This window comes from Thalassophryne amazonica, chromosome 7 (genome assembly GCF_902500255.1).
Source record: "Thalassophryne amazonica chromosome 7, fThaAma1.1, whole genome shotgun sequence".
Classification (NCBI taxonomy): Eukaryota; Metazoa; Chordata; class Actinopteri; order Batrachoidiformes; family Batrachoididae; genus Thalassophryne; species Thalassophryne amazonica.
Genome location: NC_047109.1, coordinates 93079885 through 93097163, shown reverse-complemented (window position 1 = coordinate 93097163; position 17279 = coordinate 93079885). Strand labels below are relative to the sequence as shown.

Genomic DNA, 17279 nt, shown 5'->3' with positions numbered 1-17279 from the left:
GGTGCCACAGTGGGATGCTGCCTCACTTCATGTCAAAGCAACTATCACTTCATGTGTGCCCGTTCTCGACACTGCGTGTTCCAGGATGATAAGAAGGTTTATTGCCACAAACACAAACATCTAATCAGTGGCAGGGTAAGCATGCCATCTCCAGCTCACCTTTTATTGTACAATGAAGCACTCTGAATGTTTGCAAGTTGATTTGTAAGCAGCCTCATGTATTTTTCCTTGTTCTACAGATGATAACTGGTCAAGAATTTGAAGTAAACCGCAGGGTATATGTGGATTTTGAGGGGATTAGTCTTCGCCGAAAGTTCTTGACTGGGCTGGAGCCAGACTCGATCAGTATGATGATTGGTAAGTTTATTGATTTTAGTTGGGTGCCTGTTTCACTGTGTAGGATTTCACTGACTTTTTTATTTGGCTTGCACTTTTTCTTTTTTTTTTTTCTTTTTTTTTACAGGTTCATTACATATTGAAAACCTCGGTGTGCTGTCAGAGCTTTCAGCAAGCAAAGGCTGTCTCTTTCCCGTGGGTTTCCAGTAAGTCACATTTTACAGTTTGAAGTGTTATTTCATCAAGACATTTAATAAAAACTGAATTTATTTATGAAGCAAAAAACTCACAGGCTTGTATAAATGTAGATGAAGTGATGCATTGCTCCCTTTGACTTTTTAAAAACAATGTTATTCTTTTTTCTTTAGGTGTTCTCGATGGTTTTGGAGTACTGTTAACCCATTGCGTCAATGCAAGTACACATGTACAGTCCGAGAGGTTCGATCCCTTGTTCCTGAAAAACCTGTCGAGGAACTGCCTGATCAAGGAGACAATCACACGATTGTTCATAGCCCCAGTCACCCACTTGGTGTGTTTGGCGCTACTGAAAAAATAAAGTGCACCACAATAATAATAATAATAATGATAGAACTTCACTTAAATAGTGCATTGTAGTGCTTTCTCAGCATTGACATTCTATATAACACTAGATACTAATAGTGTAACACCCCCTCCCCCAACACTGTTTTTTTGTAGAATCTGAAGCCCACCAGATTTGCACAGTAGAATCCCAAGCTTTATGTGGAGAGACCATCCCAAGTTCACTGCCTAAATCTAATCATGGTGCAAGGCCAAAGATGCCTAGCTATCCCCATACCAGGAGACCAGCTGGCGGAATGTCCAGACCGCTGCCATCCCCAGGTAATGTATAATGATAACGTTGTAATTAAAATACCTTTAAGAAATATTTGTTTTAAAAAGTAAATCTCAAGGTTTAATCTTTTTTTCTTCTTCTTCTTCTTCTTAGGAATAACAGAGTTGAAACCTCACCACATATTAACAATCAGCGATCTGGAGGAGACTCGGCGAACACGTCGTCACACGCCACATTCGCAAACCACTGGCCTCAACAGTCATATGCCCCCCCCTTCTCTGAGCCCTCTTACTAATCCAGTCACTCTCCGCGCTGGAAAATCTTGTCTCCCTACATCCCCACTTTTCCCACTAGGTGTTGCTGACAGCCTGTTAACTTCTCCATCCCGACCAGTTGGGGGTAGAAGTGCGTCCTCTGTTCGATGCCCTGGTAATACAATGGCCCACTGTACCTCATCTTTCTTTCCCCAGTCTACCTGGCCAGATGGTGGGGGGAGTTTTACTTCTTCAAGTCTGTCTTATTCCTCAAACATCCATTTACCCAGACCTCGTTTGTCATTTGATCTGAGCCAGCCAGACTCAGTGGAGGTACCACACAATTTCTTGGCTTCACCAGAGCCAGAAGATGTTTCGCCAGCAAACGGTACATCACCCCAAGGGGAACTTGTTCTGCAAAAGGATGATGAATTCCCTTATGGTTCATTTCACAAGGAACCTGGTATAACTCTGGACACTGAGCTGAAGACAGAACTGGAAATTGAAGAGACACTTGTTAATGAAGGCATAGAAATTAACTGTGGTGGCCAGATAGTGGTTGAAGGGGTTGATCATGAGGAATTTTGGGGACGAACTCAAGAGGTACACAAGCGAAAATCTCTTGTTGCCTCTCTACCACAGTCTGCAGCCTCAGCCAGGGATGACTTGTGCACCACCTCATCTGATGATGACATGGAGCATTATTTTGACTTTTCACGGTCAGTAGTCAGTTGTCCTGCGTCCAAAGATCATTCCAGATCTCCATCCTCCCCTTCTTCCAAGCCTATACCTCAGCTGGATGGTGTAGATGACGGGACAGAGAGTGATGCAAGTATGGCTACGAATAATGACAGTCAGAAGGTTCAAGCTCAGGTACAAGTAAAAACTCTAAACAGTAACATTGATGATCTGAGTTTAATGCATAAAACATCATCCACTGTATCTGTCACACCTTCAGCTGTCAGTAAAGCCACTACAGGTAGTTCATCTCAAAAGCCTCTTAAATCCTGTAATTTAAGTCAGTCACCTGTTTTTGTCTGCCCACCAAAGTCCAGAGCCTTCCCACTCAAACAGCAAAGCTTTGTCTCTCATACTGTACATCAGGACAATGCGCTTTCATTGCAGGTTCATGACACTCCACCTAGCACAGGTACCAAGGTGTCTGAAACTACAAAATCAGAGACCGTTCAGAGTTCCAATTTAGGATTTCCCTCGGGGTCGTCCCTTACTCGTGAAAAATGTAATGATAGCACCTTTTTACATGGGATGGTTCCTTTACAAGAAAGCAAATCTGAAGCTCATAAACCCCTCATCTCAGACACTGGTAACAGAAACGTTGGATCGACAAATGAGTCTGCTGTCCACATGAACCACTTGACAACGAATGCAGTAAGGAGCTCATTAGCAGATTCTGCTGATAGCTGTCAGGATGCTCGTTTGGACCTTCTTCACCCATCCCCTTTACTGTCCACAGATGTAGAGAACTTTTCTCAGGGTTTTGTTGACTCTTTGCAGGTGTATCCCTGTGTACCAGGTCTCACTCAGCCTCATTTAGCAAGCATTACACTGCAGCCAGTAGCGTCCTCACAAGATTCAACAGCATTTCCAGTCATGGGATCTGCTAAAGTAGCTGGACTCAGTCCTGTTACAGACTTGACACAAACGTTACTGAACGTTGTTCCACAAAATGATCCAGTGCTTTCAACTACGCCAAGCACATGCCACTCAGTAGCCCCTCACCTAAATGTCTCCATACCGATGTACTCCACACAAGCACAGCCACTGGGTTCAACTTCAGTAGCCATTGTTTCTTCTTCCACGTTTGTATCATCCGTATCTGGACAGGCAAGCCGGTGTTCAACTGCTCTCACATCATTTCAGACCACTTCATCCAACGTGATGTTAAATGGTTACAGTGCTTCGTCGATGCACAAAGAAGCTTCATCTGGACACACGATCTCCATAAACTTTTCCGCACTGAGGCCATCATTAGAACCTCAACACCCAGCAGTTCCCCAGGTATTACCTGGTCATGCTATTCTCACTGTGAAAGAAGTGGGTGGTCCAAATGTAGATCCTACACCGCATGTTCTTCTGGTGAACCGACTTGGTCAGATCTTTGTAAAGAACCCAGAAAGCAACACTTTCCAGTTGCCCACTCCCAACTCTCCTTCCTATAACTGTGTCACTCAGATTGCCAGCCTTTTGCAAAGTAATGCACTGTCAGCCACATTAGCAGCAGCAGGTAGCATGACTGCTCCACCCCCTGGGGCCAGCATGGCAGCAGCAGTTCCAACAGTCGTCACGCCTGGAGTTCACAGTTCAGCTGCAATTACACAACTGCTCACGCACAATGGTGCAGCTAATGTTAAGAAGCCAAGAAAGAAACCAAAAACATCAAAAGATGAAGCTATTTTAGACATGAAAAAGAAGAAAAAGGAGCACAGTGCATCAAAAAAATCCAAGTCCTCCAACATTTTAGAGCCGCATTCACTGTCAGCTGAGAATTCTCCTATGACTGCTGCTCAAAGTGCCCAAGCAATTATCAATCAGGCAATGGCGAGTAACTACACACCCAAGTGGAGTGGGCTTCGAACCCTCAACCCTTCCTCCCTGGTCTTGCCCCCTGACCTGTTAATAGAACCTGAGCCTCCAGTGTTGCCACCATCGCCAACTCCTCCATCCCGTCCTCGCACCCATGTCCGCATGAAGAGAGTATCATCGCATTCAGACCGTATCGTCACGAAAAAGTCTAAAGTGGATTTCGTGGAACCAGAGCCCATTAGTGATGAAGAGGAGCACTGCGACCTGAACTATCCAAGTATCTCAAACAGGGTTTCAGGAGTCCGCATCAAGACTCCAACTGTGAAAGGAGTGTTGAACTTGGATGACTTAAAGGAGGAGCATCTAAGTGATACTGACAGTTCAGGGTAAGATTTTATGATATAATATCTGTAGGACTTTTAACAGTATACATGACCGGTACATGTGGGGGTACCATGCTTTGGTGTCATCTGTTTATTTGACAAGAATAAAGTGTAATTCAAAATTGAATGGCTGTCTCTGATATAATAGACAGTGTTTCCACATTAATGATTTATTATGTATTGTAACATTTTGTTTCTGTTGCATTGTTGATTTTTCAGTTCTGAGGCTTTGGATTATCTGTCAATATCTCGGGGCGACTCGAGCACACAGCATGTGTGGGAACGTGTTGGACACAGTACCCTAACTGACTGGAAGAAATATTCTGGTATTAATTTAAATTGAGTCCTCATTTGTGATGTCTGCGGCCAACTGTATTTGTTTCATGATGGAAATAAAGTTTGAAGCTTTGTAACTTAGCTTGATTACTTTTTGTTAGGTGCTGCTTCAGCCTCAGATGATGAACCACCTTCATCTGATGAGAATGAGCAATGTCCAGCCAACAGAGATCAGCCACGTTTACGGTTTGAGATAACCAGTGATGATGGCTTCATTGTCGAGGCAGACAGCATTGAGGGTGAGGTTGATTTTACACTAAATCCTTACTTAAAGGTCCTCCATATTGAATTGAAATAATGAATATATTGTCAAAACTCTCATTTCAGATGCACAGTAGTATATCTATGGCATTTACACACATATTTACAGTATACTGCGATTTCTCAATATTTTCTTCAGTGGCTTGGAGAGCAGTGATAGATGGTGTCCAGGAGGCACGGGCAATCGCTAGGCTGAGACATCTGACTTTTCAAAGGATGACTGGTGCTCAGATGCTGGGTTTCATTCATGATGCTGTGGTATTCTTGTTGGAGCAACTCGAAGGAGCGCACCGTTGTCAGCGCCACACCTTCCGTTTCTTTAAGCAGTTTAACCAGGAGGATGACCTACCTGTCAATCCCAGTGGGTGCGCCCGTTCTGAGCTCTACCTTCGGTATGTACAGCTATTAGGTTTTTATTTTATATTGTATATTTCCCTCTTCATCCATAGGTGTCAGACTTGCAACAAAGAAAAACTCACAAAAAATAGACTTGTACCTCTAAAGGTATCAGCTAATCTGTTAAAATACTCAGCAGAAACAAAGTATCTTTGGAATTGGAGACCTCTGAGACTTAGGCCATGTCGCAGAGAAATCTTAGACTTATATTTAGGCTGTTCGTGACCATCTGATGATGCACCGGGATTACATTGTGCGCTTCATGACCGGTCATAAAGTATATGGCATTCGCAACAAACAGCTACGGAGACTGCTAAAAACAAAGTACTTGAGTACCCGTTTTTTCCAAGTGTTTCTGACAGCGTTTACGTAGCTTTTGAGGAAAAGTCCCAGTGTATGCTTGAATGGAATGTAGCTGCTAACATTAAGAATGGAGCTGCAAATTAATTGGTAAGTTTACATAAGTGTGATGTTGTGTTATGATGACTCATTTTTAAGTGATAACTCTTCATTTTGATGCAGTCATGGTTAAAGCACCAGCCGCTCTCCACTATGAGAAGACTTAGTGCATGTGCATGTCCATCATGAAAACTGGAGAGCTGTGCATGCACATTCACAGTCAAAGCTGTAACGGGGTTTAAAACAGCGTGTTGCTCCAATAGACAGCAGACTCTGCACACATCGAGATCCAAAATCCGACAGACTGTCTCAAAGTAAAATAAAAATAACAAAGCCTATGAGCTCCACTGAGGAGAACAACATACAAAAGGGAAAAAAAAAACTGAACAGGGCACTGACCCACTTGAAGAATGATTTCCAAGATTAAATATGTCCAGGTCCACTCCATCCAGCTGATGGTGTCCAGCCCACTCCCCATGAGCCATGTTTGCTGGACTCTCTTGGCTAGGGCTGCCACAAATGGTTATTTTGATAATCGACTAGTCACCGATTATTTTTGCAATTAGTCAACTAATCGGATCGTACATGAATTACAGCTTATCATACCAGTGTGCGGCTGTTGTCTTTGAATGTTGCTATTGTTTATTATATCATTTAATTCATTCTTTATTTTGCTATGTGTTATTGTTTTAATACATTTATGGCAATAAAGTAAATTGAAATTGAAAGAGAGAGTGGGAGAGAGACTGACCTTCTCAAAGGTTGTATCATATTTCTTTTCCATTATTGTGAAGTGAGATTGGTCTCATGTTCCAGATTGCTTCTGTCAGGATATTTGCTGAGGTGTGCATGTTGTTGGCTTGGTAACAAAGTTGTCCATTGAAGAGGAACATATTTTATTTAGCACTGTATCGTAAAGTTACAAAACTTTGGCGTTATCACATTTCCTATTCAAGCATGGCATCGCTGTTGTAACATTACAGCAAATACATAACGTGTGCTAAGACTAATGAAATTCCATCCATCCATTTTCTTCCGCTTTATCCGGAGTCAGGTCGCGGGGGCAGCAGTTCAAGCAAAGCCGCCCAGACCTCCCGATCCACGCACACCTCCCCCAACTCCTCCGGGGGAACCCCAAGGCGTTCCAAGCCAGCCGAGAGATGTAATCCTTCCAGCGTGTCCTGGGTCTTCCCCGGGGCCTCCTCCCAATGGGACGTGCCCGGAACACCTCTCCAGCGAGGCGTCCAGGGGGCATCCGGAAAAGATGCCCGAATCATCTCAACTGACTCCTTTCGACGTGGAGGAGCAGCGGCTCGACTCCGATCTCCTCCCGAGTGACCGAGTTCCTCACCGTATCTCTAAGGGAGCGCCCAGCCACCCTGCGGAGGAAACTCATCTCGGCCGCTTGTACCCGCGATCTCGTTCTTTCGGTCATGAGCATCGGAACGTAGATTGATTGGTAAATCGAGAGCTTTGCCCCCCTACTCAGCTCTCTCTTCACCATGACGGTCCGATACAGCGACCGCATCACTGCAGATGCAGCACCGATCTGTCTATCGATCTCACGCTCCATCCAATTAACTAATGAAATTGTCATTGTTAATGTCAACAATAAAAGTAAGTAGCTCACTATAGACATTAATGTTAGTGGCTAACTAGCCAATTAGCTTACCAAGACGACTGTCCCTCTTCGTCAGCATCAGCCACAACGTGCTTCCTTCTCAGATGCTCCTGCATCTGCGTTGTACTGCCGTTGTACTGTTCCCAAATGTTTGAGCTCCATTTAGCATAACTTTTACAGTAACATCATGGCTGACCTGGATTATCACTATTGTGCATGTGCATCAAGGAGAGAAAGGCAGCGGAAGATACAGCAGCAGCTTTGAGAGAAAAACAAAGCTTAAAAAAATAAACAATGACGTCAGTTTAATTAGTTGATTTTGATAGTTGATGTAATCGTGGCAGCCCTACTCTTGGCCACTTCCAAAAGTGCCTGTCTGTCCGATCATCTTCGCTATTTTGACGTGCTCCCATGGCAGCTTTGCCGTCACCTCCTTACAAAGTCCTCTCACAATTCTGGCATGTTGGATAGAAAGTCCATTGTCTCCTGAAAATAACGTATTCTGACTTTTTCCAATGTAAGAAATACATCAGCATGTTCAGGCAGCCTGTAAAAACAGCACCATGGAAACAGCTCATGGGCGCATTCACAGTGGCAGTAAAATAATGTCCTGTGACACAAACAGCAGAGTCAGCACACCTTCGGATCAAAAATCGGACAGACTCAAACAAATTAACTTTCAGGATGAAGTGTGTCATCTCCTCTCTACATCCTCTGTAAATCTGAGCAGTCAACTTTTGAATGAAAGCATACAAGCTTCGTTATTGGATGGAGCAGCGTTCCTTTGACTCTTTCTGTTGGCCATCGGGATCTTTCTGCTTCTCTTGAAATGTATGTCACATGCTGAGAAATGCCAAGTAAGACGTTTTCCGGAAATGCACCTGCTAACTCAGCAAGTGAGAGGGATAATTAGCAATAAAATACATCAGCGGCCACTAATTATTCAGGGCTGTGAAAACTCCACGGATCCGCGGGATTCCGCAGATTTCATCATTGGTGGGGGGGGGGGGGGTGATGTACTCTTTAATCATCAACATCAGTGAGTTTTTAAAATGCTTATTGCAAAGTGTTCTCTTTTTTTAGGACATCGTGTAAGGTTTTATAAGTCCGCGGACACTGATCTATGTGTTACAGATACAAATCAGTTTCCTCGGATCCGTGGAGTTTCGCGGAGGAAAAATGCCACTCAAAGCGTAGCTGTTACGACAGTTGTCGTAAAGCAGGACTGGTTGGTTGCTGCGGCGATGTTGTGTGGCTCCTGTGCGATGCTTAAGCTAAACTTAGCATGTGGACATCCCAAACTTTTAGAGCTTTCAATAAGAATAAGAATTGTGCAGCATGTCTGTGTCACGGACCGACGTCACACAGAGAGAAGATGGCGAGAAAGACTATTTGAAAAGGTTTTATAAGGACAAGAGTCCGTGGAATTGACGCTGGCTTCATCAACACACCTGAAAGATAAAAGAAACGGGAAAAATGATCTGTGCCCTCTCAGGAAACACGGTAAGAATTTTTCTCTCCCTGTAAAATAAACATTCATCTGTTTAAACAGGATTTTAGACAAGATTATTTTACTTTTTTTCACTAATCTAGACTTTCTTTCATTGTAAAAAAAAAAAAAAAAAGACATTGTGGCTTTGAATGGATTTAGGCTGCATGAATTTACACAAGAATATAAGTGACTTATTGATTGTTATTGATATTTTACCATGATTTTTGTCTTCCGAGGTGTTGACAATTCCTAATACTGTAAATCTTTTTTAATATTTCTAAGTGGAAGTTATTACTCAGTTTGTATCTGTAGACAACAAAACACCATTTGCTTTGTTTGGTGCAGTGGCCAGGCAAACATTTTGATGTCTGCCTGTGGTTTATGATCAAATGGAGAAAGTTTTTAATTTCTGTCTGCGTCTGAGTTCCATTTTATTATGGCATATACAGTAGTGTTCAGAATAATAGTAGTGCTATGTGACTAAAAAGATTAATCTAGGTTTTGAGTATATTTCTTATTGTTACATGGGAAACAAGGTACCAGTAGATTCTCACAAATCCAACAAGACCAAGCATTCATGATATGCACACTCTTAAGGCTATGAAATTGGGCTATTAGTAAAAAAAAAAAAAGTAGAAAGGGGGTGTTCACAATAATAGTAGTGTGGCATTCAGTCAGTGAGTTCGTCAATTTTGTGGAACAAACAGGTGTGAATCAGGTGTCCCCTATTTAAGGATGAAGCCAGCACCTGTTGAACATGCTTTTCTCTGTGAAAGCTTGAGGAACATGGGACGTTCAAGACATTGTTCAGAAGAACCGTGTAGTTTGATTAAAAAGTTGATTGGAGAGGGGAAAACTTATACGCAGGTGCGAAAAAATCATAAGCTGTTCATCTACAATGATCTCCAATGCTTTAAAATGGACAAAAAACCAGAGACGCATGGAAGAAAACGGAAAACAACCATCAAAATGGATAGAAGAATAACCAGAATGGCAAAGGCTCACCCACTGATCAGCTCCAGGGTGATCAAAGACAGGCTGGAGTTACCTGTAAGTGCTGTGACAGTTAGAAGACACCTGTGTGAAGCTAATTTATTTGCAAGAATCCCCCGCAGAGTCCCTCTGTTAAAGAAGACGTGCAGAAGAGGTTACAATTTGCCAAAGAACACATCAACTGGCCTAAAGAGAAATGGAGGAATATTTTGTGGACTGATGAGAGTAAAATTGTTCTTTTTGGGTCCAAGGTTTGTGAGACGACCCCCAAACTCTGAATTCAAGCCACAGTTCACAGTGAAGACAGTGAAGCATGGTGGTGCAAGCATAATGATATGGGCATGTTTCTCCTACTATGGTGTTGGGCCTATATATCGCATACCAGGTATCATGGATCAGTTTGGATATGTCAAAATACTTGAAGAGGTCATGTTGCCTTATGCTGAAGAGGACATGCCCTTGAAATGGGTGTTTCAACAAGACAATGACCCCAAGCACACTAGTAAACGAGCAAAATCTTGGTTCCAAACCATCAAAATTAATGCCTCGCAGATGTGAAGAAATCATGAAAAAGTGTGGTTATACAACTAAATACTAGTTTAGTGATTCATAGGATTGCTAAAAAAAAAAGCAGTTTGAACGTAATAGTTTTGAGTTTGCATCAACAGCAGATGCTACTATTATTGTGAACACCCTCTTTTCTACTTTTTTTTACTACTAGCCCAATTTCATAGCCTTAAGAGTGTGCATATCATGAATGCTTGGTCTTGTTGGATTTGTGAGAATCTACTGAATCTACTGGTACCTTGTTTCCCATGTAACAATAAGAAATATACTCAAAACCTGGATTGATTTTTTTAGTCACATAGCACTACTATTATTCTGAACACTACTGTATATAGAAGAAACCTGGTTCAGCATATCGGTAATCACCCATGTCTAACCCCCCATCCCAAGTCTGAACACTACTGTACTACTGTATTATATTATAGCCAGACATTCCTGTTTATGCCGTGAAGTTGGACCAGAAATCAATTCAGTCAGAAACATGGCATCAAGTTTCTGTGTGGTACATACTGCCATTATGTAATGACTGACCTTCACCCATCAAGTTTTTCACAAGCCTTTTTAATACTTGTTTGACAGGAAGTCTACATTTGACATGTTTAACTTCCTGGCATCTCAGCATAGACAGCTGCCTGACATTGAGTTGTATGATGACGAAGAAGACGACGTTTTGCTGAAGTCCACAAGGTAAGACATTCTTATTTGTGGTTGTGAAACTGACATACTTTTTCTTGACTTTTATTTCTACTATAGAAAGACACTGTAAAGTTCATACCTCTTATTATTTTATTCTGATGAATACAATTTGAACCTGGTCAATGACCTTTGATCCTGATTACTGAAGTTTGATCAGCAAACTTCAGTTGGTAAGGTTAGATTTTACTTGTGTGAAGCGCCTTGAGGCAGCTTTGTTGTGATTTGGTGCTATATAAATGAAATAAATTGAATTTAATTGCTGATAATTGATGCAGCTTGTTGGATTGTGACTCATTTGTTAAAGTTTGATCTTTGATCATGATTCTGATTTTTGATCCCTGTTTATGCCTATCCCTGACATTTGATAAGGTTCAGTGCCCTTTGATTCTGTTCACTGCACCTTGACCTTTATTTCATATCTGTGATTGTGATTGCTGAACCTGGTCCTTAAAACTGATGACCTTTAGTTATCACCAGCCTTTATCTTTATGTTTCCAACCTTTGATCCTGTTTGTTGAACTTTGGTCCACCCTTTGATCCAAATGTGAATCAAAATTTATGGAGTTCTTCGTTGGCCCGTGCCCCACCCCTCCACCAAGTTTTATTAAAATCAATTAATTAATTTTTCATAATTATGCTTGTGTTCATTTTTGTCCGACAAAAGTCCCTTTTCAACCAGCAAAAATGAGTTCCTTGTCAGCTGATGTCTGCAAAGTTTGTCAGAAAGTTTTGAGTATGCTCATAACTTTGAGGGGATTTCTGACGGATCTTTCCTGCTGCCTGGACGATTGTCATTTTGTGTGTGAGAGAGTGGGACACAGAGAGGACACGCAGCGTTTCTGGACCGAACACAGTGTTGACAGTCAGCGACAGACTAGAGTTTCCACTGTTTTGAACGGGAAAATTTGGGATTTTTTTTTTTTATCATGACGAGCAAAAAGCTGATTAACTGCAGAGGTGCCTGGATGTAAACAGGTAGGAACTTTTTGAAGTTTCCATTAGAGCCAGAGTTTTCTACTTTGATATAAATGCTGTGCAAAATGTTTCAGTGCAGTAAATTATTGTTTGTGTAGTTAACATTGAAAACTGACCGTGCATATCACATCACTTTCTTTTTAGCTGTGCCAGACATCAGTTGAAAGGGAATGCATTATTAAATGACAAAAGGATATGGAGGGGGAAAAAAAAAACACAGAGGTGATTTATTCTTTATTTTTGAGGAAATCAGACATTTTATTGAAATGGATGTTCAGACAAATCTATTTGGCCCAGAATATAACGCCCACTCCCATTTCAGGAATAATTTCCAGGGTGCCCGAATGTGGTAGTTCTGTTTTAATAACTTGAAATCATTTCTGGTCATTTTGTCATTGCACTTTTTCTTAGACGTGCTACTAGTTTGGAGTTGCCCATGGCCATGCGCTTCAGGCACCTGGAAAGGACGTCCAAGGAGGCTGTAGGTGTATACAGGTCAGTACACACAAATAACAAATAACTTTGCATATTCATCAAAATCCCTATTAATACATAAAAGGTTATTTGTTATTACAATCTCAAGTGATCCACTGGCCATTTACAAGCACAGTACATATAAAAAGGCCCTGAGGCTTTATTTTTTTTAATCAAAGAATTTTTTAAAATGATGTAAAAATTAATTTCATAATAATGACAAAATGTTGGCCAGAAAGTGTGCAATTACACATCCTTAAAATATCCAAATCATTTTACAGCCAGCTAATTTTGGAAAGTCACGCAGGTGGACACAAAAACATTTGTAACTTATGTCTCTTGGAGTTAAATTAATTAGTCACTAGAAATGGAACAAATACTGTAAATCTGTTTGGAGCAGGTTATCCTCAAAAACTGATTTGTACAAAAGAGGCTGAAGGAAGCCACCAAGACACCCATGACATTGTAGAAGCAGTTACAGACTGCTGTAGTTGTGATTGGAGAGTCTATGCAAATGCGTTTTGACTATTGAACCTATCCATGTATTGCCTTCAGATAGGAGATATAACATTAAATTCTGAACATACTTTAAATCAGTAGTTCTCATACTGGTCCTCAGGTACAACCTAACTTTCACATTTTCGATTAATATGACTAGATCCTGGCTGATATATTTGTTGGCCAATAATGTCTGTAGATATCAGCCTTTATATCTTTGTAATTCTTATTTTTGTAGATATGAAAACGTATTTACAGAATAGATGGAATGTGCTTTATTGTCATACAAAATGTACGAGATTGGAGATTGAAACCATGCAGAGATTGGAAATCATGCAGAAAAACACTTTGGTGGTTGGAAATGGTGTAATTGCATGGTCTGTCCAGCAGAAGTTGTTTACAATGCTGTCAAGCATGGCTGGAACTCCCATCACTCCTTGGTTACATTAGCTACAAGAGACTGAGGCGAAGCAAGCAGCTGCCATTCCCTTTCAGTCAGAGTGGGCGTTTTACAGTGAAAAGAGACAAGAGACTGTGCATTTTGATCACTATGCACTGTCCATTTTATGCAAATGTTGAGCGATTTGACACAGCGACTGCTAGTCAGAGGGAAGGAAGCATGACTTATGTTGGCTGGTTATATTTGATTATTTGTAATAAAATTCATGTCTAAACTGTAAAACATCAATCCTCATGTCATAAGGGTTTCTTTATGAAATGTAAGGAGAATAGCCATTTTTCTGTATACGAGGTCTGTTAGAAAAGTATCCGACCTTATTATTTAAAAAAAAAAAACATATGGATTTGAATCACGTGTGATTGCGTTAGACAAGCTTGAACCCTCGTGCGCATACGTGAGTTTTTTCATGCCTGTCAGTTGCGTCATTCGCCTGTGAGCAGGCTTTGAGTGAGGTGTGGTCCACCCCTCTCGTCTATTTTTTATTGCGAATAAATGTCTGAACGATTTGGAGCTTTGCTGCATCATTTTTTTCCCAGAAACTGTGAGAGACCTCCAGGTGGACACCGTTCGAAAAATTAATATGGCTTTCAGGGACGATTTTATGGGGATTAAACAGATCACGGAGTGTTACTGCCGCTTTAAGGACAGCCCACAACTGCTGAGAGCACGGCGCGCTCCCAGCCCCCATCGACAGGCTGACACCCCGCTGGAACAACCAGATCATTTCCAACGTGAAAGATTTGTTGATCCGGGACCTCGTCTGACATTCACAAAAAGGCAGAAGATGTGGACATCAGCACTTTTTCCGGCACATTCCATCCTTACAGTTTTTTTCATGGAAAGAAAAGCGGAGAGACGCGCCACGGAGCCGTTCATTACGCGGGACAAAACCATCTCGGTGTTGGTCTCTCAGGACAGCTTTCAGGTGGATTTCAGACGGATTCCGGTTGCTTTCCAGCAAAGCAACGCCGTGATGAAGCCTCACGGGACATGTTCTGGCATGTCCAGCTCATGCACAATCACAATCGGATATTCACAAGACTGGAAAGCAGCCGGAATCTGTCTGAAATCCACCTGAAAGCTGTCCTGAGAGACCAACACTGAGGTGGTTTTGTCCCGCGTAATGAACGGCTCCGTGGCGCGTCCCTCCGCTTTTCTTTCCATGAAAAAAACTCCTGTAAGGGTGGAATGTGCCGGAAAAAGTGCTGATGGTCCACATCTTCTGCCTTTTTGTGAAAGACAGATGAGGTCCCGGATTAACAAATCTTTCACGTTGGAAATGATCTGGTTGTTCCAGCGGGGTGTCAGCCTGTCGATGGGGGCTGGGAGCGCGCCGTGCTCTCAGCAGTTGTGGGCTGTCCTTAAAGCGGCAGTAACACTCCGTGATCTGTTTAATCCCCATAAAATCGTCCCTGAAAGCCATATTAATCTTTAGAACAGTGTCCACCTGGAGGTCTCTCACAGTTTCTGGAAAAAAATTGATGCAGCAAAGCTCCATATCGTTCAGACATTCGCAATAAAAAATAGACGAGAGGGGTGGACCACACCTCACTCAAAGCCTGCTCACAGGCGAATGACGCAACCGACAGGCATGAAAAAACTCACGCATGCGCACGAGGGTTCAAGCTTGTCTGACGCAATCACACGTGATTCAAATCCATATGGTTTAAAAAAAAAAAAAAATAAGGTCGGATACTTTTCTAACAGACCTCGTATATCAGCAGATATATCAGTATCGTAATTTTGTTACTCCCTAGTATCAATGCCCCCCAAAAAATCCATATTGGTCAGGCCCTGACTGTACTTGACATTTGTTACTTCCTTCTGCACTGTAGGTCTGCTATCCATGGGCGTGGTCTTTTCTGTAAGAGGAACATCGAAGCCGGGGAGATGGTCATTGAATATGCAGGCATCGTCATTCGTGCAGTGCTCACGGACAAAAGGGAAAAGTACTACGACGGCAAGGTTTGCTACACATCCAGTCTCTTCTTCCCCCAGTTTCATTCTGTGAAGCATCAGCGATACGTTTATTAATCTTTGTCCTTACAGGGTATTGGTTGTTACATGTTCCGTATTGACGACTTTGACGTAGTGGATGCAACCATGCACGGCAACGCAGCACGATTCATCAACCACTCGTGTGAGCCTAACTGCTATTCTCGCGTCATCAACGTTGAAGGCAGGAAGCATATTGTCATCTTCGCCCTTCGGAAGATCTACAGGGGAGAGGAACTCACATATGACTATAAGTTTCCTATCGAAGACGCCAGCAACAAACTGAGTTGTAACTGCGGGGCCCGAAGATGTCGCAGATTCCTCAACTGACAGATTCCCGATGTGAACGGGGAGCGCCCTGTTTACTAGTAAGCCTTAATTTGAGGTGACACTGGCTCAGGCTTGCAGAAGCACTGGTCAGTCTGCACAGCTGGGGATTTAGCCACTATGAGACTGGCTGGTAACATTTTGTTGTAGGTGGCCAATTTTTTTTGGGGGGGGGGGGGGGTGAAAAGGAGAAATTGCACAGCATAGTCAGTAACTTTTGAAAAGTGTCTTGCCTGCTTTGTTAACACTGGCCAAGGTACATTCACTGCAGGTTAAAAAGAAAAAAAACTGGAGGAAGTGGTTTTTGTGTTCATCAGAACACTATTCAGAATGGATGTTTATGTTTGGGGGTGGGGGGGGGGGTGGCAGCTGTATGGATGACAGATAAAATGTCTGAGACATATGTCAAGCCTTATCTGTTTGGATCATTGTCAGCAGCCTATAGCTAGATGCAGAAAGATTTCATCATGTGTTTTATATTTTTTATTTTCCTGTATTATACTTGTAATTGTGTTTGCTCCATCCCCATCCTTGCAGTGAAGTCAGGTTTTTGAGCCATATGTTATTTTGTGCATTTTATCTTGCGTTTAGCATTTCTCACCCTGTGGAGTTTTATTTTTATTTTTTTATTTTTTTTCAAATTACGACTGTGGTGCTAAGCTTTGGAACGTCTTTCATGTCTTTGGTTGGAGTAGAATGGGGCTGTCCAACCCTGCTCATGATTGGCTGTGCACACCTGAGTTAATTACTGGTGGGTGGAGTAGGTTCCACAATCAGGAATCATTTCACTGTTTGTTCAGCTGTCATTCATATATTTCTTAAAATCATGCACTTGAGAAGTAATTTTTACATTAAGATCGTTTCACCCTCTAGAATGCGGGTCTGATATTTTTCACATAATCTCTTCTGGTCTTCACATTAAAATAGTTAATATAGTTGTAACCATTTCAGGCAGTAACAAATGGTGTCATATTTGTAAAGACAGAACTTTTTTTCCGTCCTGATGTACAGTGTATGTAGCTAACACTACCCAAGCCAAATGTTAAAAAGGTGGACATAATTTTTAAAAAAATATATATATATATATTTTTATTACTCTCGTGGAAGATGCTCATTACTTACTGCAATAAGACTTCAGCCTCCTACATTTGCACATACGTAAACAAGAAGTTTGAGTTTGTCCTGTAAAGCCCACGACAGTTTAACTCTGAATCATGAAGCACGTCACCACTGTGCATTCTGCTCCGCCAGCGGACTTGTTAAAGTCGGACTGTAAATGTTGCTGGACCGTGCGGCTGGAGAGAATGCACCTTAAAGCAACACTGGTTCTTATCTGGACTCTATGCCATCAGCGGTGAGGTACAAGAAATTCGCATTCAAATATTTATACAGGTTGTGAGATTTATTTTCATGGTCAGAGGTTGTGCTTTGTAGAAAATGGTGGTCTGCTCTATTGAA

General features: G+C 41.9%; 1 protein-coding gene across 1 annotated transcript in view; it reads left to right on the top strand.

The window, feature by feature from the left end:
* Positions 1–17254, top strand: part of kmt2bb (lysine (K)-specific methyltransferase 2Bb) — a 40888-nt gene extending 23634 nt beyond the window's left edge. The window contains 13 exon segments of the mRNA XM_034173676.1: positions 2–135; positions 240–357; positions 464–542; positions 705–865; positions 1033–1197; positions 1304–4334; positions 4551–4657; positions 4769–4906; positions 5068–5320; positions 10976–11083; positions 12479–12562; positions 15335–15464; positions 15549–17254. Of these exon segments, the coding sequence (XP_034029567.1) occupies positions 2–135; positions 240–357; positions 464–542; positions 705–865; positions 1033–1197; positions 1304–4334; positions 4551–4657; positions 4769–4906; positions 5068–5320; positions 10976–11083; positions 12479–12562; positions 15335–15464; positions 15549–15824 (4784 nt within the window). The 3' untranslated portion in view covers positions 15825–17254.
* Positions 17255–17279: the final 25 nt, after the last annotated feature.